The sequence below is a fragment of the Phyllobates terribilis genome, unplaced genomic scaffold (genome assembly GCF_046119375.1).
Source record: "Phyllobates terribilis strain yellow unplaced genomic scaffold, ASM4611937v1 Scaffold_13__5_contigs__length_258822181, whole genome shotgun sequence".
NCBI lineage: Eukaryota > Metazoa > Chordata > Amphibia > Anura > Dendrobatidae > Phyllobates > Phyllobates terribilis.
Genome location: NW_027362773.1, coordinates 126,019,394 through 126,042,422, shown reverse-complemented (window position 1 = coordinate 126,042,422; position 23,029 = coordinate 126,019,394). Strand labels below are relative to the sequence as shown.

Genomic DNA, 23,029 nt, shown 5'->3' with positions numbered 1-23,029 from the left:
TGGCCGTCCTCCTGCTCTGATTGATGTGGATGATGCGTCCTGCATCATCCACATAGCCAAATGAAATCTCGCAGCTTATTTTTCTGGACCTCAGCAAAAGTAATGCTACGAGTAACGATTTTGTTTTGGGGTTAGCATTCTGTACCCTTTGAAGTTGTCATTGTTTATTTGTCAAGCGTCGTGAAGTCCTGGTCTGACTCTTTTGGAACGGGTGGCCTTGTAACCTTGGATTTAATGCAGCATTCATATCTTACAATATCAGGACAAGTGGACACTACAAGATTGCATTTTTCAAGTTCTTAAGTGCTTTCTGATGTCTGAGACCCAGAGTCTTACCTCTTTCTTCATTGACATACAAGCTTATCTACTTGGATATCTATTTGGATATCAACTTGGCTATCTACTTATCTACTTGGATACTGCTTATCTACAATGGATATCAAACACTTTCCATCCAGGATGGCTCAATTGTCAGGCTGAGTTCACACAATGTGGTTTTAATGCGTTTCTCTGGCGTTTTTTCCGCCGCGCAAACGCATTAAAACTGCTTGGTAATAGGTCTGCCATGTAGAGCAATGATAATCCGCATGTGCTGTGCACATTATGCGGAAATTTCCACACCGGATTATCATTGCGGCACAAACCGCAGCACAACCAGTTCAGGCGCGATTTCGCAGAGAAATCGCACCCATTGACTTGCATTGAATCGCAGCAAACCAGCATGTATAATATCTATTCATGCGGATTTGCTGCGTTTCAATGTAAATCAATAGGCGGAAAATCGCGCTGGAATCGCGCCGCGGCTGGTATCCAGGTCGGGAGAGGAGGCTGGTACTACTTTCATCCGACCGCTGCTCTGGCTGATAACAGCGAGAGCAGCATGGATGGGAGAAGCAGCAGCCTGCTCCTCCCAGTAAAAAAAAAGGAATAAAAAAGTGAAAATTAAAAAAAAAAACTTCATACTTGCCTGTCCAGCGGCCCCCGGTGTCCTGGTGTTCTCCTCGGCGATGCTTCCTCTTCGGCAGCTCGCACCCCGCAGTGTACTTCCAGGACCTGCGGTGACGTCACTTGATCACCTGATGGTCACGCAACCATCAGGTGATCAGTGCCGGCAGCAATCAGCTCATGGTCACGTGACCATCAGCTGATTGCTGAAGCCGGTAATCAGCTGATTGGTCTCATGACCGATCAGCTGATGCTTACGGTGGGAACCTTCACAAGAACTTTCCCATGGTCTCTAGCTCACCGGGGCTCATCAGCTTATCTTCAGCTGATGAACCCCAGTGACCCCCTGCAGCACTGTATACTGACATGGGTGATTTTACACCCCTGTCAGTATACAGTACTGTATTCTACAGCTGTGAAATCAGTGATGGCTTATGTCACAGATGTAGAAATGATCCAGATCGTCGTGGGACAGTTGTGATCGTGGACTACGTCGTTGACGGCGGACAGGTGAGGGATATTGTTGTTTGTTTTTTTTCAGGCGATAGAGGGTTTCGCGGAGGCATGTAATAAAAAAAATTGTAGAACCATGTGTTTTTTATTTCATTAAAATACTTTATTCTGGCCGTGTCTTTTATTGAAAAAAGCAGTGACCATTTAACCACGCGGTTAGTAATGGGGGCGTCTTATAGACACCGTCCATTACTAACCTGGGCTTCACGTCAGCCGCCAATACAAGGCTGACGTGAACCCCAACCCCACTAACTCCATCGCCACCGCTACAGGGCAGTGGGAAGAGCGAGGCTAAGCGACAGATTTGGCGCATCTTATGGATGCACCATTTCTGGGACTGCTGAGGGGTGATATTAATAGCCGCGGAGGGGGCTAGTATTCATGGCCCCTTCCCTGGCTATTAATATCAGCCCGCAGCTGTCTAGTTTAGCCTTTGCTGGCTCGATATTATAGGGGAACCCCACATCAATTTTTTCTGGTGTCCCCCTGTAATCTAGCCAGTAAAGGCTAAACAAACAGCTGTGGGCTTATATTAATAGCCATGGAACATTGTTGGCTAATGGCCCCTTCCACAGCTACTAATATCATCCACTGCGGTCGGCTTTCCCTCTGCTGGTTATAAAACTGACGCGGGAGCCCACGCCATTTTTTTTTTACATTTTAGGCTTTGTGCCCATAATTCAGACGTAGCACCATTTTGGACGCAAATTTTTGCTGCGTCCAAAATGTTGCATTCTATTGAACGTAGGTAAATCACATGTGTTCATGGAAGCATGCGGATTTACCGCATTCTATACATTCTAGTGGTCAAATTTCTGTTGCGGAGACTAGCGACTCCACAAGAGTATTTGACATGCTACGGTCCTGAAAGACGCGCCGCATGTCAGTGTCCGTGGGTGATTTGCAGCCTCTGATGCATGCATAGTGGACATGGGATTTCTAGAGATCCCATCCACTATGCTGTAACATCTGGATGCTGCGGGTTTGACACAGTATAAACACGCAGCGTCAAACCTGCAGCAGCTCCTGACCGTGGCCATGTACCCAAACTCACCCGCAGCATGTCAATTTCAGTAGTGGACACGCTAGTCTCTGCTGCATATTTTGACCGATTGAAGTGTCATTATATGCGGTGGATTCACATGTACTGACAACAAAAGGGCGGCATTAGAACACCGCGTGTTGGACGCAACATAAATACGTTGTGCCCAAAGCGCTGCTGAGTGCTGATCGGGGAGGGGAGACGTAGGGGCTAATGAACCAGCTGTGAGATGTTAATTATGGCCAGGGAAAATGTTAGCCTTGTGGCACATTCCCAGGCTAAAAAAAAACAGCTCACAGAGTCGCATAAATTACGTGAATAGAAATGCTAATGACTGGGCGAATGGGACTAGCTGACACCCAGCTCTTTTGTTTGGTGATGTCAAGGTGTCAATAATACCTTTTCATGACCAAACAAAGTAAAGAAACACACAGACACAGTGTAAACATTTTATTTGAAATACAATAGACCCATTCTTTAATAATTTAAATGAACCAATATATTCACCCCAGTTTTTATGGTAATCCAAAGGCTTAAGCAATGTACCACCAACTTTATTTAGCTCCAAAAATCATTCATTGAGGCTATGTGCCCACGTTGCATTTATGAAGCAGAAAATTTCTGCTGCATAAATGCAAGTCCTCTCCCGGAAAAACGCATGCGGAATTCCGCACGCGTTTATCGCGCTTTTTTCGCGCGTTTATCACGCGTTTTCCACATGCGGAATTGCCTTGCGTTTTTTATGCATTGGACAAAGGCAATTCTGCTTGCGGAAACGCAAAATTAAATGACATGCTGCGGATTTTTGAACGCGGCATAAACGCTGCGGAAAAATCCGCAGCATGTGCATAGAAGTTGCGGAAACCCATTGGGGATCATGGGGTGCGGGTTACCAAGCATTTTACAAGCGTTTCCGCTGCGGAAATTCCGCATCAAAAACGCTTGTAAAACGCTACGTGGGCACACAGCCTGATGCTCAGAAATGCTTCAAAAACGCATCAAAAACGCATGTAAATCCGCATGCGTTTTTTTCTGCCAGGGAGAGGGTATGTGCACACGATGCAGAAATGCTCAGGATTTTTTCCTGAGCATTTCTGCATCTCCCTGGCAGGAAAATACGCATGCGGATTGTACATGCGGATTGTACATGCGGTTTCCTGCCAGGGACATGCGGAAATGAAGCGGTCTTCACTTTCATTTCCGCATGCGGGTTGACAAGCGCTTCCCAAGCTAATTTTAGCATCACTTGGAAAGTGCTTGTCAACTTCACACTATATAAATCCATGCAGCCGGCATGGATTTATATAGTGTGTGAATGTCAAAAAATAAAAAATAAATATATACTTTACCCTCTATAATGGCCCCCGGTGTCTTGCTTCGCTCGGTCCCGGCTACCGGCAGTGAAGACTGAAGGACCTGCCGACGTCAGCGTCACGTGACCCGTCACATGACTCTGACGTCAGCAAAGGTCCTTCTTCATTCAACCGCGAAGTGCGGGGAACCAAGCAGGAGCGCTGCGCCTGCCGTCAGAAGGTGAGTATATATATATATTTTTTTTTATTCTTTTTTTTTTAATGGTACCTGGGTCTGGATGAGAGTTCTCACATCCACACCCGGGTACCATCCGCACATTAGACCGCATGAAAAGCGCATCAACATATACAGTGATGCGGATTCCATGCGGTCTAATGCAAGTCAATGGCGCCAAAAAAGCTGCGTTTCCGCAAAATTAATTGACATGCTGCGGATTTTTGAGCGCAGCGTTTACGCTGCGGAAAAATCCGCATCATGGGCACAGCACATGCGGATTTCAATTGGGGAATATTGCTGCCCTTCTACCATGCATTTTTCATGCATTTCCGCTGCGTTTACGCAACTGCAAAAACGCCGCGGAAACGCATGAAAAACGCATCGTGTGAACTCAGCCAGAAGCAAAAACGCTCATGAAATTTCTGCTTCAATTCCTGAACGTGTGCACATACCCTCAGTTTAGAATTGTAGAGTGACTCCTTTACCTATCATGCACTTTACTGATAACAGTCCTCCCTCCAGACTGTTGTAACACGGTAGCCGTGAACGAGATATTCGTCTCTTATGCCCCAACACGTTACATGAAGGTGGGGGGGTCCTGGCTGGATGTGTGGGCTTCGTCTATAGGGGTGCTATTGTGGCGCCCTGCTGCGTATGGTGCCACAGAACCCAGAAGGGTGCATGGACGGATTTCTCCACAAGAGGCCCTCACTACATGCAAACACCTCCACCTTCCACCTCATACCAGCAGAGGGAGCCCTGATAGGGATATATAAAGGGAAGGTGGAGCCAGGCAGCTCAGTTAGTGATTAGTTGGAGTTCAGTCTAGAGTTTAGTTACAGTGTGGTCAGTGAGAGTGAGAGCAGCACGCAGGCTGCTGTGTGAGGCAAGCTAGGCCTCCAGCAGCACTGAAGCCTAGTGAGTGCCCCGAGAGTGGCCGAAGGTGAGAGGAAGGAAAGAGTGATAAAAAGGGGGCAGAGGAGCATACCAGGCTCACCCCAGTATATATACCGGACACCGGGTCCGAGCCTACAGGGACCCTTTACACCCAGTAGGGATAACTGGAATCCCAGGAGGACTACAAGTCCCTGGCAAACCTGAAGCTAGACACATACAGGACCAGGAACCACGAAGGCCCCGACGTCCAGGGAAAGTGGTTACCAACCAAAGGTCCTACTTCAGAGCAACAGGTGGAGTAAAAGCAGGACACATAAGCTAGGCCCAGTTGCAGGCTGGCCAGGAGCTAAGACAGAGGCAGACACGGATCAGGAGGCCTTATACCCGCTCCCTGGGGAGAAGTCCAAAAGTGCGCCCTTCACCTGGAGTACCCTGGACCGTGTCTAACAGCTGTACCAGTAAAGGTAACGAAGCAAAACCCCCTGTATCTGTCCGTTACTCCGGCTGCGCCATCGTTCTTCATCTGCACTACAACGCCCAGCGCACCTTCCACCATCTATCTATCTACACTGCCCTGAGGCCCGCTCCACCTGTGGGGAGCTGTACCATCTTTACCTGCCTTGACACCTGCGTCAGAGGACTGTTGCAGCGCTGGTGACCTTCACCAGACACCACAGGTGGCATCACGAATTCTCTGAACTGTTATTAGTATTTGATACCCCTTTGTGCACTGACCGCCCTGGGCCAGCCACCGTGATATACTACCCCGAATAGTAAGGCCCCTGTGGGCGAGTCACTATGCCCTTGCAGGCCGCATAATACCAATGACTTTGGCTTTTTTCTTTCACAATTCGGAGTATCTTCACATACAGTCTCTCTACCTCTTCAAGTTTACTTTTTCCTGCCTCACGTTTCCTTGTCTGCACCACCACCCAGTACACTACTACAGTCTAGTTAGTGAAAGTCCTATTATCAACCCGTGGTTCCGAGTCTTTCTCTACCTTAGGGGAACTATTTTGCCACTATGGCCGTTACTTAACTTCTTTACTAGCTGACGCCTTGGAACCAACGCCCAGGGCAATCTTTGTCTCACATTCCCTGTTCCGTCCTGGCCCATTACCTCTCTGTTTGGCAAACTCGGGGTTATATTGCTAGGTGTCCTGTCCCAGGACCAGTCTCCGCTAACTCACTCTGTTCTACCGCTTTTTATTTCTCTACTCAGAATTACGCTATACACTGCCTCAGTCCCCACTCACTTTGGGGACACTCAATTCATGCGGCTCTGCCGAGTACCCAGAACAAAGGTCTGCTCTAGCTGCAAGCTAGGCCCTGTTTGACTCACTACAAGGAAGTCCTCTCTGATCTTGCTACATAGCTTCTCCTCTCTGGGCTAGTCCCAACTCTTAACTCTATCCATACTTACTCACTACCTGTTGAGTGCAGAACACAACGCTATCACATAACAATGTAAAACATTATAATGCATCACATCACAGCACATATCAACAAAGGGGGAATGTGGACACAACTCCCATCTTCTTATACTGGTAACATACAACACATATTTTACTGGTATGGCTAAATTCTGTACATTTTTACTGTGACACATAAGGACTCCGTGTCCAGCACCATCTGTAATAATTCTGCTTCCATCAGCAAAATAGATTGCATTCTTGAGGAAAGCCTAGGAGAACTGAGTATAATATTTTCTTGTATTTTTTTAACTTGCCAGCCCTCAGAATTACATGAAATGTCAGATCGCTGGACAGCATTTTCCTGGATTCAAATTGAATCCCCAAAAATTTGAATCTGAATTTTTGGGAAATTGATAGTGAAATTAATTTGTTTAGAATTTATTCGCTCATCTTGGCATCGTAAGTATTGCTTCTTTTATTTTTTTTTATCCCATTCTAAGCCTTCAAAAAATGGTTAAGGTGTGTAACCGCTTAAGAATTTTAAAAGTAGTTTGCCAGGTCCCAAATCTGTATCCGAGCAAACACAAGCCTTTGTAGTGGACATTGTGCTAGGAAGAGTCATAACTTTACTTAAAAAATTCTTTGGATAGTTTTGCAGAAAGCACTCATTATGTTCTTATGCAAATAAGGTGGTGGAAGTGTGGCACCCCAGGGGTCTGGTCTCCACAATAATAGCAATGTTATGTCTGAGAGCAGGTGGGAGGTCTCTTGGTCAGGAATCCTATGCATGCCACACCTCCTGCCCAGTCCTGGGAGGGGAAGAACTTCCCCTATATAAAGCTGGGGCTGAGGCAGGGTGAGAGAAGAAGAGAAGAGTAGAGAGAAGAAGAGGAGCAGCTTAGGAAAGAAAGATCAGGAGCTCAGTGGGAGCAGTGCTAAAAGGAATCAGGGGCTGGCAGCTGAAGAGCTCGCCCTGATTGAAGAGTTACCACCGGACCCGGAGTCCGAGGCTGTGGGGACTAATCCTTACCCAGCAGCAGAAACCGCCCGGCAGGGGATTTCAGGTCCTCTGGCCAAGAAACCCGAAGGCACGGTCACACGCGTGGGACCAGCACCGCCGTCGTGGAGCGGAAGCCACTAGAAGGCCCCGAGTCACCGGCCATACGGGTGAGCACCACACGGTACACTCAGGGACGTGGGCTACCTTTACCCGCCTCTAGCAAGGAAGCCAGAAGAGTACAATTAGTTGGGGAGGCCTACAACTCCGCCTGGCCAAGGGGGATCCCATCTGCTCAAGGACTGACCAGGCCCCGACCGCTAGCCAGTACTCCGGGAGGGTCTATCTTTGTCACCAGTAAAGACCCTGAACTACACCGCATCGTCTCTGAGTGGTTCCTGCTACCCCCATCATCCACGTCGGCTGCCCTGAGGCCATACCCCTCCCGTTGGGGGTTACACCATCCACGCTGCACCATCCTTCCACCGGCCTCAGCGGTCTGCCCTGCAGCGGCAGCTCCATAGCTGCATTCAACGGGTGGCGTAGTCGTCCTACATCTACTGCTAAATAACTGCCACTCAGCTTGACTCCCTGGGCACGGACCGGGTCACCGCCACGAGACTACTACCCCTATCAGATCCGGCTCCGGGTAGGCTCCCGCGTGCGCAACGCTGCGCGACTCAGGCCCAGGGGCGCGTCAGCTTTTGGCATAGTCGGCAGGATCCTGTGCCCGCAACCACCGGGTACTGCGTGCCTGAAAAAGAAACTTTTAAACTAACCTGTGGTGAAGATTCCCGCCATCCGCGAAGATTCCCGCCATCCGGCGCCATCTTCAGCCTTCTTCCCGCCATCCGTGAAGTTTTCCCGCCATCCGGCGCCATTTTCAGCCTTCTTCCCGCCTTCCGTGGAGTTTTCCCGCCGTTGGACGCCATCTTGAAGACGCCGCGCGGGAAGAAGAGGGGCGTGGACTCCAAAAGCGCGCGAGAACTGAAGCCCCGCCTCACGTCCAGACGTCGCGTAAGGTCCTGGAAGGAGCCCAGCAGACGCTGACGTCACAGGAGCGCGACGGAAGGTCCTTAACCCTGACGATCCACTGCGGAGCCGCGGCCTACGGAAGAGGATCATCGCAAGGTAGGCCACGGTCCACTAGGGGGGAGGAAGATGTCGGATACGGAGGAGAGCTTCACTGCCTCAACCCCCGCCAGCGCCAGCGCTGCTGCAGTCATGCCTTTTACCATGCCCTATATCCCGGGAGCAGCCTGGCTACCCCAATACTCAGGGGAGTCACATACCCTGAATGACTTTAGAGAAAAGCTGGATAGCCTCTTCCAGGTGTACCCCCTCACAGAAGAGCAAAAAGTGAGCATCCTGGTGGCCCAACTAACCGGGGCAGCCCAAAGGGAGGTAAAGTCCTGGCCACCTGGGAGGAGGACTGTCGCGGGGATACTAACCCGGCTGAGGGACACCTTTGATACCCGCACCTCAGCCGAGATTAAGCTTAAATTCTATGGGTGCAAGCAGCGAGCACATGAGAGTATAAGGGACTATGCACTAAACCTACAAGAGGCCCTGAGAGCCATTAAGCAGACCGACCCCGACAGCGTGGGAAACGAGGACAGGCTGTTGACCGAACAATTTATAGAGGGACTATATTGCAATGTCCACCGAACCCAGTTGCGGGCCATAGCCTTACAGGATCCTCATCTGGACTTTGCACAGTTCAAGGACAGAGCCATCCGGGTGCTCCGAGAACCGGCACCGGGTGGCGTTGTGACCCACAGGCGCCCAGCTATCACTTACCACCAGGAGGCGGCGCCCTTGTCGGCAGGGCCTGTGGGGGCTGATGCGCAGGCTTTGAACAATGACCCGGCTCCAGACCTGCACCATCAGGTCCAAGAGCTAGCTAAAAGCGTTGCTGCGCTAACCCGAACTGTGCAGTCTTTACAGGTTTCCACTCCAGGGAAGATCCAGCTGGCATCCGGACCGGAGGACATCCCGTGGCGCCGACCAAGGAGGACCCCACCGGCCAGAGGAAGACCCAGCGACCGATACAACGAGGACGGACAACCCATCTGCCGCCGCTGCAATCAAACTGGACATATGGCAAGGTACTGTCCTTTAAACTGGCACAACCTGGGGTAGAGGGCCAACCCCCAGGAAAAAGATCACCAGGCCCATCGAACTGGCGCGACAAATATGTGGGAGGACGTCCAGTCTTGCCTGTGGTACTGGATGGCATTCCTATGAGTGCCCTACTGGACACCGGGTCACAGGTCACCACCATCCCGTACGTGCTCTTCAAGCAGTACTGGAATGACTCGGATATAACCCGCTACCCTGACGACGACTTGAGTATCATTGCCAGCAATGGTCAACCCGTGCCGCAGATCGGATTTAAAGAAATGACCATTAAAATCGGTAGAGTCGAACTGGCGGCACAGGGACTGATCATTGTGGACATTGACAAGCGTGAGAGTCACCCAAAGATAACTCTAGGAACTAATGTGATTGAAAATTGTCTTGCAGAGGTGATTTTCATTTTACAGCAGGTTGCCAAGAACGCCAGCTCCGGCCAGCAGCGAGTGCTCCAGAAAGAGATCCGGGCACTGATGCGACGGCAACAAGTGGAACTCTCCGGCGGTGAGATTGGTAGCGTAAGAATGTGTGACCCTTTCCCTATTGCCATACCCCCGAAAAGTGAAATGATGATTTGGTGCCGGGCAGCTATTGGTCTGAGAGGTAGAGATTACCAGGCCATGGTAGAGCCAGTCTACTCAGACAGTAGGCCCACCATTTTGACAGCCCGGGGGGTAGTTGATGTACGCCATGGGAGGGTACCCGTTCGCATAATAAATATCGGGAAAAGGGAAGTATACCTGCCCCGGTATGCTACGCTAGCCAAATTATATACTATCAACCAAAATTCTATACAGTCTGTGGAACCCTTGCCTCCATCTCACCCGGAGGAAGGTAACGGCTCTACGAAAATAATGGAGGATTGGTGTCAGCAACTACATTTGGGTACTGACTCCACTCCCTCCCACCAGAAACAGGGAGTCTACCGGGTGGTTCAAGAGTACGAGAGAGTGTTTAGTAAACACCCGTTAGACTTCGGGCGAGTCAAGGGGGTAGAACACCACATCCCCACGGGAGACCATCCTCCCATAAAAGAGAGGTATCGACCCGTACCCCCTGCACACTACCAACACGCCAAGGGGATGCTTAGAGACATGAAGGAGGCTGGGGTAATCAGGGATAGCTGTAGCCCCTGGGCAGCTCCACTAGTCTTAGTCAAAAAGAAAGACAACACCATGAGAATGTGTGTAGATTACCGGAAAATTAACCGTATCACACACAAAGATGCGTACCCCTTACCAAGAATAGAGGAGTCTTTGGCTGCTTTAAAATCTGCTAACTTCTTCTCCACCTTGGATCTCACTAGCGGGTACTGGCAGGTTCCTGTAGCAGAGGCGGATCGGGAGAAGACCGCATTCACCACCCCGATGGGACTTAGCGAGTTTACCTGCATGCCGTTTGGACTCTGCAACGCACCAGGAACCTTCCAGCGATTGATGGAGTGCTGTCTGGGACACCGGAACTTTGAGACGGTCCTGTTATACCTGGACGATGTCATCGTCTACTCCAAGACCTACGAGGACCACCTGAAACACCTGGCGGAAGTGTTCGAAGCTCTGGCAAGTTACGGCCTAAAGGTGAAACCCTCCAAGTGTCACCTCCTGAAGCCAAAGGTGCAGTACCTGGGACACGTGGTGAGTGCTGACGGAGTGGCTCCCGACCCTGATAAGATCACCGCAATTAAGGAATGGCCAAGCCCCTCCAGCGTAAAGGAAGTGAGGCAGTTCCTCGGGTTGGTAGGCTACTACCGAAGGTTCATACCCGGTTTCACCAAGAAGGCAGCTCCTATGCAGGACCTCCTGATAGGCCAGTCCAGGAAGGCCAAGAACCAGAAGCCACCCTTCAGATGGGAGAAGCTGGAAGAAGAGTCCTTCCGCCAGCTGAAGATGGCCCTCACGGGGGATGAAATCCTGGCGTACCCGGATTACAGCCAGCCCTTTATCCTCTACACCGACGCTAGTAACATCGGGCTAGGAGCCGTACTGTCCCAGATCCAGCAGGGGAAAGAACGGGTAATTGCTTACGCCAGCCGAAAACTGCGACCCACCGAAAGAAACCCTGAGAATTACAGCTCATTTAAGCTAGAGTTCCTGGCAGTGGTGTGGGCAGTCACCGAACGCTTTAAGCACTACCTTGCTGCTTCCCGGTTCACCGTGTACACGGATAACAACCCGTTGACACACCTGGACACTGCAAGACTCGGTGCCCTAGAGCAGAGATGGATGGCCCGCTTGTCCAACTATGAGTTTACAATCAAATACCGGGCAGGACGCTCCAATACCAACGCGGACGCCCTGTCCAGGATGCCGAACCTACCGGACGTAGGGGAAGATTCAGAGGAACTGGAAGAAGTTGAACTCCCCGCGTTCCACCGTCATGGGACTATCCAGTATTCCCACCGTGTAAGGAGTAAGCAATCCGCTACGTTCAACCCGTTACCTCATTACAACTGGGCGGAGACTCAAGACAGTGACCCTGCCGTCCGGCTGGTGAAGGAGATGCTGACTCAGCCAGAAGCTCGCCTTGACCCAGACGCTCCGGAGGAGGCCAAGCAACTGTGGGCAGAGAAGAGTCGACTGTTCCTTTACAAGGGGAAGTTGTGCCGCAGAATGGTTAACTCCCGGACGCATGAACTGATCTGGCAAGTAGTGGTGCCAAGAAGGGACGCAGCTATGGTGATGGAGGCATACCACGACGGGGCTGGGCACTTCGGATGGAAGAAGCTGGAGTTCCTGCTGCGCGGGCGGTTCCATTGGGTAGGCATGAGAGGAACCATCGAGAGGTGGTGCAGAGACTGTGGCCCATGCAACTTAAGAAGGAGGGACCGTGCCAGCCAGAAGACTCCCCTGCGGTCCATCATCACCAGACAGCCGTTGGAACTGGTAGCCTTGGATCATGTAAAGCTGACCCCAAGCAGAAGTGGCTACGTCTACGCGTTAACCATCGTGGATCACTACTCCCGGTTCTTGGTTGTCGTCCCCGTCAAGGACTTAGCGGCTCACACAGCAGCTAGAGCCTTCCAACAGCACTTCTGCCGTCCGCATGGATACCCGGAGCAGGTGCTGACGGACCAGGGGCCTGCCTTTGAAGCGGAAGTCTTCCAGGAGTTCTGCACCCTGTATGGATGCCGGAAGATTAGAACAACACCCTATCACCCGCAAACTAATGGACTTTGTGAGAAAATGAACCAGGTGGTGATAGATCTCCTGAAAACATTGCCCCTGGGGGAACGCAGTCTGTGGCCTGAAAAGCTGCCCGACCTGGTGGACCTATACAACCACATCTCTGTAGGTTCCACCAACTGTACCCCGGCTTACCTAATGAGGGCAAGACCTGGTAAGCTTCCTGTTGATCTGGAGATGGGAGTCCTGACACCCGAGGACACTTCACCAGAAGCAGACTGGGACACAGAGAGGCAGCAGCAGTACCGGAAAGTACAGGAGAGCGTGGAGCGTAGTCTCTGTCAAGCTAGGGAAAGACAAGAGAAAACTTACAACCAGTATGCTCCCACTGTTCCCCTGGTGCCCGGAGAGCAGGTCTTGAAGAGGAAAAGACGGCTCCACAAGTTGGACGACCAATGGGAGAAGGACCCGTACACCGTACTGCCCTCAAGCCACGACAACCCGAAGGTCTGTACAATCAGTAAAGACGGAGGGGAAACCACAGCCATTGTATCCCGGGATCACCTAAAGAAGTGTCCCGAACAGCTACGGAACCCTGAAGAGGAACAAGAAGACCCTCGACCCGTAGAGGAAGGGAAAGATATGGTTAGTACTGTGCTCGGAGACTTCCCTCGGTCCTGGACTCAAGTCAATGGTGCAGTTGTGGTACCCGTCCTCACGTTCCTCCAACCAGAATCCCAAGTACTTACAGAGCAACCGGTAGAGCTGGAAGAACAGCCGGTCCAGGAGGCAGAAGACTCCACACAAGCAGACCAGGAGGATCAACCCTCTGCTTATAGTGAGCCTGCCATACCCCTAGTGAGCCAAAGGGTCCGTAGACGGCTGCCCAGTTTACCCTTGACAGCTCCTATACCCTGTAGCTCAGGACCAGTCAACCAGCTTCGTAGGTCCACTAGGGTCACTAGAGGCCAGCTGCCCGTACGGTGGAGGATCTAAGTGTTTAAGTTATTTTATTAATGTTTATCTGTTATTGTTGCTTGTGTATAATTTTGTGTTTCTAGTTATTTACAGGAGTCTTTGGTGGATTTACCGGGAATCCTTTGTGTATAGTTGGAGCGTAACCCAGGACGGACTAAACACTGTTAAGGACTCGGGGCAGGACAGACCCCTACCTGGTTACGTCTCCCTGTTTTGGTGAAATGGACACCTTTGTTTTCTTCAAAGACTGCACCCGGTTGCGGACACACCGTGACCATCTTTATGTGTTTCCTTATTGTATTTTATTGTTGTTGTTATACCCTGTTATGTTTTTGTAAAATATGTTTAGTCCCGGAGTACTAAATTTCACTAGGGGGGAATGTGGCACCCCAGGGGTCTGGTCTCCACAATAATAGCAATGTTATGTCTGAGAGCAGGTGGGAGGTCTCTTGGTCAGGAATCCTATGCATGCCACACCTCCTGCCCAGTCCTGGGAGGGGAAGAACTTCCCCTATATAAAGCTGGGGCTGAGGCAGGGTGAGAGAAGAAGAGAAGAGTAGAGAGAAGAAGAGGAGCAGCTTAGGAAAGAAAGATCAGGAGCTCAGTGGGAGCAGTGCTAAAAGGAATCAGGGGCTGGCAGCTGAAGAGCTCGCCCTGATTGAAGAGTTACCACCGGACCCGGAGTCCGAGGCTGTGGGGACTAATCCTTACCCAGCAGCAGAAACCGCCCGGCAGGGGATTTCAGGTCCTCTGGCCAAGAAACCCGAAGGCACGGTCACACGCGTGGGACCAGCACCGCCGTCGTGGAGCGGAAGCCACTAGAAGGCCCCGAGTCACCGGCCATACGGGTGAGCACCACACGGTACACTCAGGGACGTGGGCTACCTTTACCCGCCTCTAGCAAGGAAGCCAGAAGAGTACAATTAGTTGGGGAGGCCTACAACTCCGCCTGGCCAAGGGGGATCCCATCTGCTCAAGGACTGACCAGGCCCCGACCGCTAGCCAGTACTCCGGGAGGGTCTATCTTTGTCACCAGTAAAGACCCTGAACTACACCGCATCGTCTCTGAGTGGTTCCTGCTACCCCCATCATCCACGTCGGCTGCCCTGAGGCCATACCCCTCCCGTTGGGGGTTACACCATCCACGCTGCACCATCCTTCCACCGGCCTCAGCGGTCTGCCCTGCAGCGGCAGCTCCATAGCTGCATTCAACGGGTGGCGTAGTCGTCCTACATCTACTGCTAAATAACTGCCACTCAGCTTGACTCCCTGGGCACGGACCGGGTCACCGCCACGAGACTACTACCCCTATCAGATCCGGCTCCGGGTAGGCTCCTGCGTGCGCAACGCTGCGCGACTCAGGCCCAGGGGCGCGTCAGAAGCACTGTGGGCAGGGCCGCAGGGTAAGAAGCACACTTCCTCCATGGTAAAATTGTCACTGGAAGGGTGTTCTGAACCTCATGGCCCCACCCACAGTGCCTTAGTCACAGCATTTGCATATGAACATAAGCAATATTTTATTCAAAACTATTCAGTAGATTTTTAAACTAAATGTATCGCTCTTCTTAGCACAAGGTTCTCTAAAAAAAAGTGCTGATTTATAGATTTTGGAGCTCAAAGACTCTCTTTAAATTATAGAATTATTAGGAAATCTGTTCCGTCCCCTAACTGGCCCAATAGCCATATGGATCTGTATGTGTGTTCTGATGTTCTGATAAGGTGTTTTACGTTGCACAGTAACATTCCTGTCTTTTTAAAATTAACTTTTATTCTCCAGATTCATGTATACAAATGTAGCATGACTAGTCCGGGGAGGCGTCTCTTCACCCAGGCTAGTCCTGCCATGGATCTTCTAATCATGCCTCCCTGGTTTATCGATAACCTTCATACAATCCCCATTATAGTAGGACCACCAGCACTAGTGAGCACTTGCAATATTTACAGCAGTCCTTCCCTAACAGGGATTGAAGGTATTCTACCAATCATGGCCAGAGCGAGCATGAATAGAGGATCCGAGGCAGGACTTGCCCAGGGGAAAAAATGCATTGCCGGACTAGTCCTGGCTCATTTGCTTAGGTAAAATTAAAGTTCATCTTTAAAAGACAGAAATGTTACTATGCTACATCAAAACACCTCTCTAGAATCCACGAATCCACATCTATACCACTATAGCAGCATTTGACAAATTCCTTTAAAATAGACATGAAAAACTTACCTGTACCAGTCCTGCAAAAGAACCAGCTAGAAAAACATGATGGTTTTCCGGTGGATTTTTCCAGTCTTTACACTCTGTGCCGGTTATATAGAGTAATGCATTACTATATGATCCAAACATTAAAGAATTACTGACAGCCACACTGCCAACAGGAAAACTCATTCCTTTAAAGAATCCCAAAATCTATCAAAGTCAAAACAAGAAGCAAATAAAAACATAAAAAATATTGTTGTTTTCATAAAATAAATTTCTTGCCTTTTTATACTGTAAGTTCTTGGGTACAAATGCATTATCAAAACCTGGGTCTATCAAGGAATCTTCAAGTTATCAGTTTAACCCTTGATTTTTTTTTCAATCCTAAAGATAAGCAGGACATATTGTAAGAAAAAAAAGCACTTACTGTTTCTTTCTTGTAAGTCTTCAGTATACAGTCTAGAATTCCACGGTACCTTGACTGTGTCTGCAGACGCACCTGCAGCACAGTAATGGAGATCACAACCTCAAGTCAATCACAGCAAGATAACAGATAAAAAGTGCAGTGAAATTTCTTTAAAAGACCACCTCTTTCAACAGACCACCCTTAAAGGAAAGCCATCATCAGAAAATCTCCCATTGTTGAAATCAGGTTTTTGTGATACATATAATATTTTTTTATTATGCGTTTCATTTTTTTCACAATTTTTTTAAATAAACAAAATTAGTAACCTTACAATTTTCACACCACTGCCTCCTACTACAGATTCTCTCTTCCTTTGGTGTCAAAGACCTTGCCCTATCCTGGATCTCCTCATATCTTTCTAACCGCACATTTAGCATCTCCCACTCCCACACTACTCCTCACCCCACCCCTTCCTCTGTTGGAGTCCCTCAAGGCTCTGTCCTAGGACTCCTAGTCTTCTCAATCTATACTCTTGGCCTGGGACAGCTCATAAAGTCTCACGGTTTCCAGTACCACCTGTACGCTGATGACACCCAGATCTACCTCTCTGGCCCAGATGTCACCTCTCTGCTGTCCAGAATCCCAGCGTGTCTTTCAGCCATTTCCTCCTTCTTCTCTCGCTTCCTCAAACTCAATGTGGATAAATCTGAACTCATCATCTTTCCTCCATCTCGCGTATCTTCCCCATCTGATCTATCTATCACAATAAATGACATCACTCTCTCCCCTGTACCAGAAATCCGCTGCCTTGGTGTAACCCTCAACTCTGCTCTGTCCTTCAAACCACACATCCAAGCCCTCACCACCTCCTGTCGCCTCCAGCTCAAAAATATGTCCAGAATCCGTCCTTTCCTCAACCCTCAATCTACTAAACTGCTTGCGCATGCCCTCATCATCTCCTGCCTCGACTACTGCAACATCCTCCTCTGTGGCCTACCTGCTAACACTCTTGCACCTCTCCAGTCTGTCCTTAACTCTGCTGCCCGACTAGTTCATCTCGCTACTCCTCTGCTACCCCCTTTTTCAAATCTCTTCACTGGCTCCCAATTGCCCAGTGTATCCAGTTCAAGCTACTAACACTGACCTACAAAGCCATCCATAACCTCTCTCCTCCGTACATCTCTGAACTAATCTCCCGATATATTCCCTCACGTAACCTCCGGTCCTCCCAAGACCTCCTTCTGTCCTCTTACACTTATTCGTTCCTCACCCAATTGCCTTCTTCTCCCGAATATCCCCCATCCTCTGGAATTCTGTGCCTCAACACGTCCGACTATCCACCACATTCGGATCCTTCAGACGGAACCTAAAAACCCATCTCTTCAAGAAAGCTTACAACCTGCAATGACCACGCTGCTGCATCACCACCACCAGAGCTGCTGCAACCCCCCAACCTACTGTCTCCTTCCCAATCCTGTAGAATGTAAGCCTGCAAGGGCAAGATCCTCTTCCCTCTGTACCAGTCTATCATTGTTAGTTTGTTTACTGTGATATCTGTATCTTGTATGTAACCCCTTCTTATGTACAGCACCATGGAATCAATGGTGCTATATAAATAAATAATAATAATAATAATAATAAAAAAACTAGTGGCCAATGTGAAAATGCAAGATTTCTATTTTTTAATTTTAATACAGCTTAGGATGTGGAAAAAAGGGCCAACATGTAAAAAAAAATGTAATACACAAGTGTGACTAAAAAATAAGTAATTTTCTGAAGATAGCTTCACTTTAACTGGACCAGATTTCTTGTGCCAGACTTTCCGTACCACCATATATGATGCATAATAGCCATCTTCTTGAAGAAGACCCCCACACCCTCACCCGAAAAAAAAAAACACTTTTAAATGCAATTTATGGATAGTTGTTTCAAAGATTTAACTGTATTTTAATTATGCTTTATTAGTAAGATATGTTATTCACCTTAACTGTGTCTATAGGATGCCCAACAACAAGCCCGAGAGCTCCTGAAAAATAGAAAGTTGATACAGGGGGTCACAATTATCAAAGTTCTCCTATTTTGGGGCATACATGTTGTCAGCCTCACATCAGCATTTGTAAACAGGGATGAGCTGCATAGAACATGATGCTGTATGGGGGGGACTGAAGAATAATATTAACGTTCTTCCCTGTACAATTTTTGTCAGCCAGTGTTAATGGGCCAGTAAATGAGAGTCATTCAACTTTTATAAATTTGATCAGCACTAGCTATCCGGCCAACATTGGTTCTCAGATACCTGCTGAGTAGAGATGAGCGTTGTTCGACTCGAACTGTTCGCCAATCTCAAATTCGAGCTGTTTTGGGCGGTGTTCGAGCTGTTCGGCGAACACGAACGATTTGAGAAAAATTCGGCTGTTCGAGGTTATGTTCGATAACTGTTCGTGCACCAAAATCATAACTGGATTTTTTCTCAGTAATGATGAAAATTAATGTTAATACGCAGTTTGAGTGTACAGCGGGGAGGGGGGAGGGGCAGGGGATGGATCTCTGCAGGAATAATGAAGATCTCCATTTTTTTTCTCTTTCCCGCATTTACAGTGGGGAGGTGCAATCTGTCAGCCTATCAGCAGCGCACACACGGAGCGAAGTGCTTTTTTTCACACAAGCAAGGGCATGTGTCATTGGCAGTGTATGTCACATGTCCTTGCCCTATAAGACCAAGCCATTTTCCCCGTCGCCACCATTTTCTCACTGCTGCAGCTGCGTGTTAGACGGCACCGCTGTTGCTGTGTGCGCAATACCTTGTTAATTTCAAGCCAATTTTCGCACAAATCTACAGATAGCTTGGGAGTAGGGAATAGTTGTGATTGCAGTCCTTTTAAGGACTAGGTTACAGCATTTCCTACGACTTTTATCAGGCAGGTCTGTGCTCTTAAATAGATAGATTGTGGGAGTAAAGACTAATTGTAATTGGAGTCCTTTTCAGGACTAGGTTACATCAGTTCCTATCAGTTTTTGCCAGGCAGGTCTGTGCCAGTGCTGTGCAAGTTTTTTTCACAGCATTTGGCTGAATCTAGCAAAGCTAATCCTTTTTGGCCTATTGCAGAGTGTGTTAGTCAGTGGAGTAGCCTATCTGTGTTGCAAGATATACCACCTGTGTATAGAATACCAATTTTTTTACTGCACCTAGTGAAGTAAAATCTTTTGGGCATAGCATCATTCTATTAGTCCATCTATACTGACCTCCATCAGGTTCCAAATTGAATATAATTTTTTTCTGCATCTAGCTCTGAAAAAATATTTGGGCTTCTAGCAGTGTGTGGGACTTGTTCTATTAGTCCATCTATACTGACCTCCATCAGGTTGCAAACTGAATATAATTTTTTTCTGCATCTAGCTCTGAAAAAATATGTGGCCTTCTAGCAGTGTGTGGGACTTGTTCTATTAGTCCATCTATACTGACCTCCATCACGCTGCAAATTCAAAATAATTTTTTGTCTGCATCTAGCTCTGAAAAAATATTTGGCCTTCTAGCAGTGTGTGGGACTTTCTCTATTAGTCCATCTATACTGACCTCCATCAGGTTGCAAATTAAAAATAATTTTTATCTGCATCTACCTCTGAAAAAATATTTGGGCTTCTAGCTGTGTGTGGGACTTGTTCTATTAGTCCATCTATACTGACCTCCATCAGGTTGCAAACTGAATATAATCTTTTTCTGCATCTAGCTCTGAAAAAATATTTGGCCTTCTAGCAGTGTGTGGGACTTTCTCTATTAGTCCATCTATACTGACCTCCATCAGGTTGCAAATTAAAAATAATTTTTATCTGCATCTAGCTCTGAAAAAATATTTGGCCTTCTAGCAGTGTGTGGGACTTTCTCTATTAGTCCATCTATACTGACCTCCATCAGGTTGCAAATTAAAAATAATTTTTTCTCTGCATCTAGCTCTGAAAAAATATTTGGCCTTCAAGTAGTGTGTGGGACTTTCTCTATTAGTCCATCTATACTGACCTCCATCAGGTTGCAAATTCAAAATAATTTTTTGTCTGCATCTAGCTCTGAAAAATATTTGGCCTTCTAGCAGTGTGTGGGACTTTCTCTATTAGTCCATCTATACTGACCTCCATCAGGCTGCAAATTAAAAATAATTTTTATCTGCATCTACCTCTGAAAAAATATTTGGCCTTCTAGCTGTGTGTGGGACTTGTTCTATTAGTCCATCTATACTGACCTCCATCAGGTTGCAAACTGAATATAATTTTTTTCTGCATCTAGCTCTGAAAAAATATTTGGCCTTCTAGCAGTGTGTGGGACTTTCTCTATTAGTCCATCTATACTGACCTCCATCAGGTTGCAAATTAAAAATAATTTATATCTGCATCTAGCTCTGAAAAAATATTTGGCCTTCTAGCAGTGTGTGGGACTTTCTCTATTAGTCCATCTATACTGACCTCCATCAGGTTGCAAATTAAAAATAATTTTTTGTCTGCATCTAGCTCTGAAAAAATATTGGGCTTCTAGCTGTGTGTGGGACTTGTTCTATTAATCCATCTATACAGACCTCCATCAGGTTGCAAACTGAATATAATTTTTTTCTGCATCTACCTCTGAAAAAATATTTGGGCTTCTAGCTGTGTGTGGGACTTGTTCTATTAGTCCATCTATACTGACTTCCATCAGGTTGCAAACTGAATATATTTTTTTTCTGCATCTAGCTCTGAAAAAATATTTGGCCTTCTAGCAGTGTGTGGGACTTTCTCTATTAGTCCATCTATACTGACCTCCATTAGGTTGCAAATTAAAAATAATTTATATCTGCATCTAGCTCTGAAAAAATATTTGGCCTTCTAGCAGTCTGTGGGACTTTCTCTATTAGTCCATCTATACTGACCTCCATCAGGTTGCAAATTAAAAATAATTTTTTTCTGCATCTACCTCAGAAAAAATATTTGGGCTTCTAGCTGTGTGTGGGACTTGTTCTATTAGCCCATCTATACTGACCTCCATCAGGTTGTAAACTGAATATATTTTTTTTCTGCATCTACCTCTGAAAAAATATTGGGCTTCTAGCTGTGTGTGGGACTTGTTCTATTAATCCATCTATACAGACCTCCATCAGGTTGCAAACTGAATATAATTTTTTTCTGCATCTACCTCTGAAAAAATATTTGGGCTTCTAGCTGTGTGGGACTTGTTCTATTAATCCATCTATACAGACCTCCATCAGGTTGCAAACTGAATATAATTTTTTTCTGCATCTACCTCTGAAAAAATATTTGGGCTTCTAGCTGTGTGTGGGACTTGTTCTATTAGTCCATCTATACTGACCTCCATCAGGTTGCAAACTGAATATAATTTTTTTCTGCATCTAGCTCTGAAAAAATATTTGGTCTTCTAGCAGTGTGTGGGACTTTCTCTATTAGTCCATCTATACTGATCTCCATCAGGTTGCAAATTAAAAATAATTTATATCTGCATCTAGCTCTGAAAAAATATTTGGCCTTCTAGCAGTGTGTGGGACTTTCTCTATTAGTCCATCTATACTGACCTCCATCAGGTTGCAAATTAAAAATAATTTTTTGTCTGCATCTAGCTCTGAAAAAATATTGGGCTTCTAGCTGTGTGTGGGACTTGTTCTATTAATCCATCTATACAGACCTCCATCAGGTTGCAAACTGAATATAATTTTTTTCTGCATCTACCTCTGAAAAAATATTTGGGCTTCTAGCTGTGTGTGGGACTTGTTCTATTAGTCCATCTATACTGACTTCCATCAGGTTGCAAACTGAATATAATTTTTTTCTGCATCTAGCTCTGAAAAAATATTTGGCCTTCTAGCAGTGTGTGGGACTTTCTCTATTAGTCCATCTATACTGACCTCCATTAGGTTGCAAATTAAAAATAATTTATATCTGCATCTAGCTCTGAAAAAATATTTGGCCTTCTAGCAGTCTGTGGGACTTTCTCTATTAGTCCATCTATACTGACCTCCATCAGGTTGCAAATTAAAAATAATTTTTTTCTGCATCTACCTCAGAAAAAATATTTGGGCTTCTAGCTGTGTGTGGGACTTGTTCTATTAGCCCATCTATACTGACCTCCATCAGGTTGTAAACTGAATATATTTTTTTTCTGCATCTACCTCTGAAAAAATATTGGGCTTCTAGCTGTGTGTGGGACTTGTTCTATTAATCCATCTATACAGACCTCCATCAGGTTGCAAACTGAATATAATTTTTTTCTGCATCTACCTCTGAAAAAATATTTGGGCTTCTAGCTGTGTGGGACTTGTTCTATTAATCCATCTATACAGACCTCCATCAGGTTGCAAACTGAATATAATTTTTTTCTGCATCTACCTCTGAAAAAATATTTGGGCTTCTAGCTGTGTGTGGGACTTGTTCTATTAGTCCATCTATACTGACCTCCATCAGGTTGCAAACTGAATATAATTTTTTTCTGCATCTAGCTCTGAAAAAATATTTGGCCTTCTAGCAGTGTGTGGGACTTTCTCTATTAGTCCATCTATACTGACCTCCATCAGGTTGCAAATTAAAAATAATTTTTATCTGCATCTAGCTCTGAAAAAATATTTGGCCTTCTAGCAGTGTGTGGGACTTTCTCTATTAGTCCATCTATACTGACCTCCATCAGGTTGCAAATTAAAAATAATTTTTTGTCTGCATCTAGCTCTGAAAAAATATTTGGCCTTCTAGCAGTGTGTGGGACTTTCTCTATTAGCCATCTATACTGACCTCCATCAGGTTGCAAATTCAAAATAATTTTTTGTCTGCATCTAGCGCTGAAAAAATATTTGGCCTTCTAGCAGTGTGTGGGACTTTCTCTATTAGTCCAT

General features: G+C 47.1%; 1 protein-coding gene across 2 annotated transcripts in view; it reads right to left on the bottom strand.

Annotated features, from left to right (window-relative positions):
* Positions 1 to 23,029, bottom strand: part of SLC25A45 (solute carrier family 25 member 45) — a 44,786-nt gene that overhangs the window by 3,914 nt on the left and 17,843 nt on the right. For both annotated transcript variants that reach the window (XM_073658612.1, XM_073658613.1), the window contains 3 exons: positions 18,152 to 18,195; positions 16,191 to 16,262; positions 15,791 to 15,973 (listed from right to left, as the gene is read on the bottom strand). In XM_073658612.1, the coding sequence (XP_073514713.1) occupies positions 15,791 to 15,973; positions 16,191 to 16,262; positions 18,152 to 18,195 (299 nt within the window). The remainder of the gene's footprint in view (positions 1 to 15,790; positions 15,974 to 16,190; positions 16,263 to 18,151; positions 18,196 to 23,029) is intronic.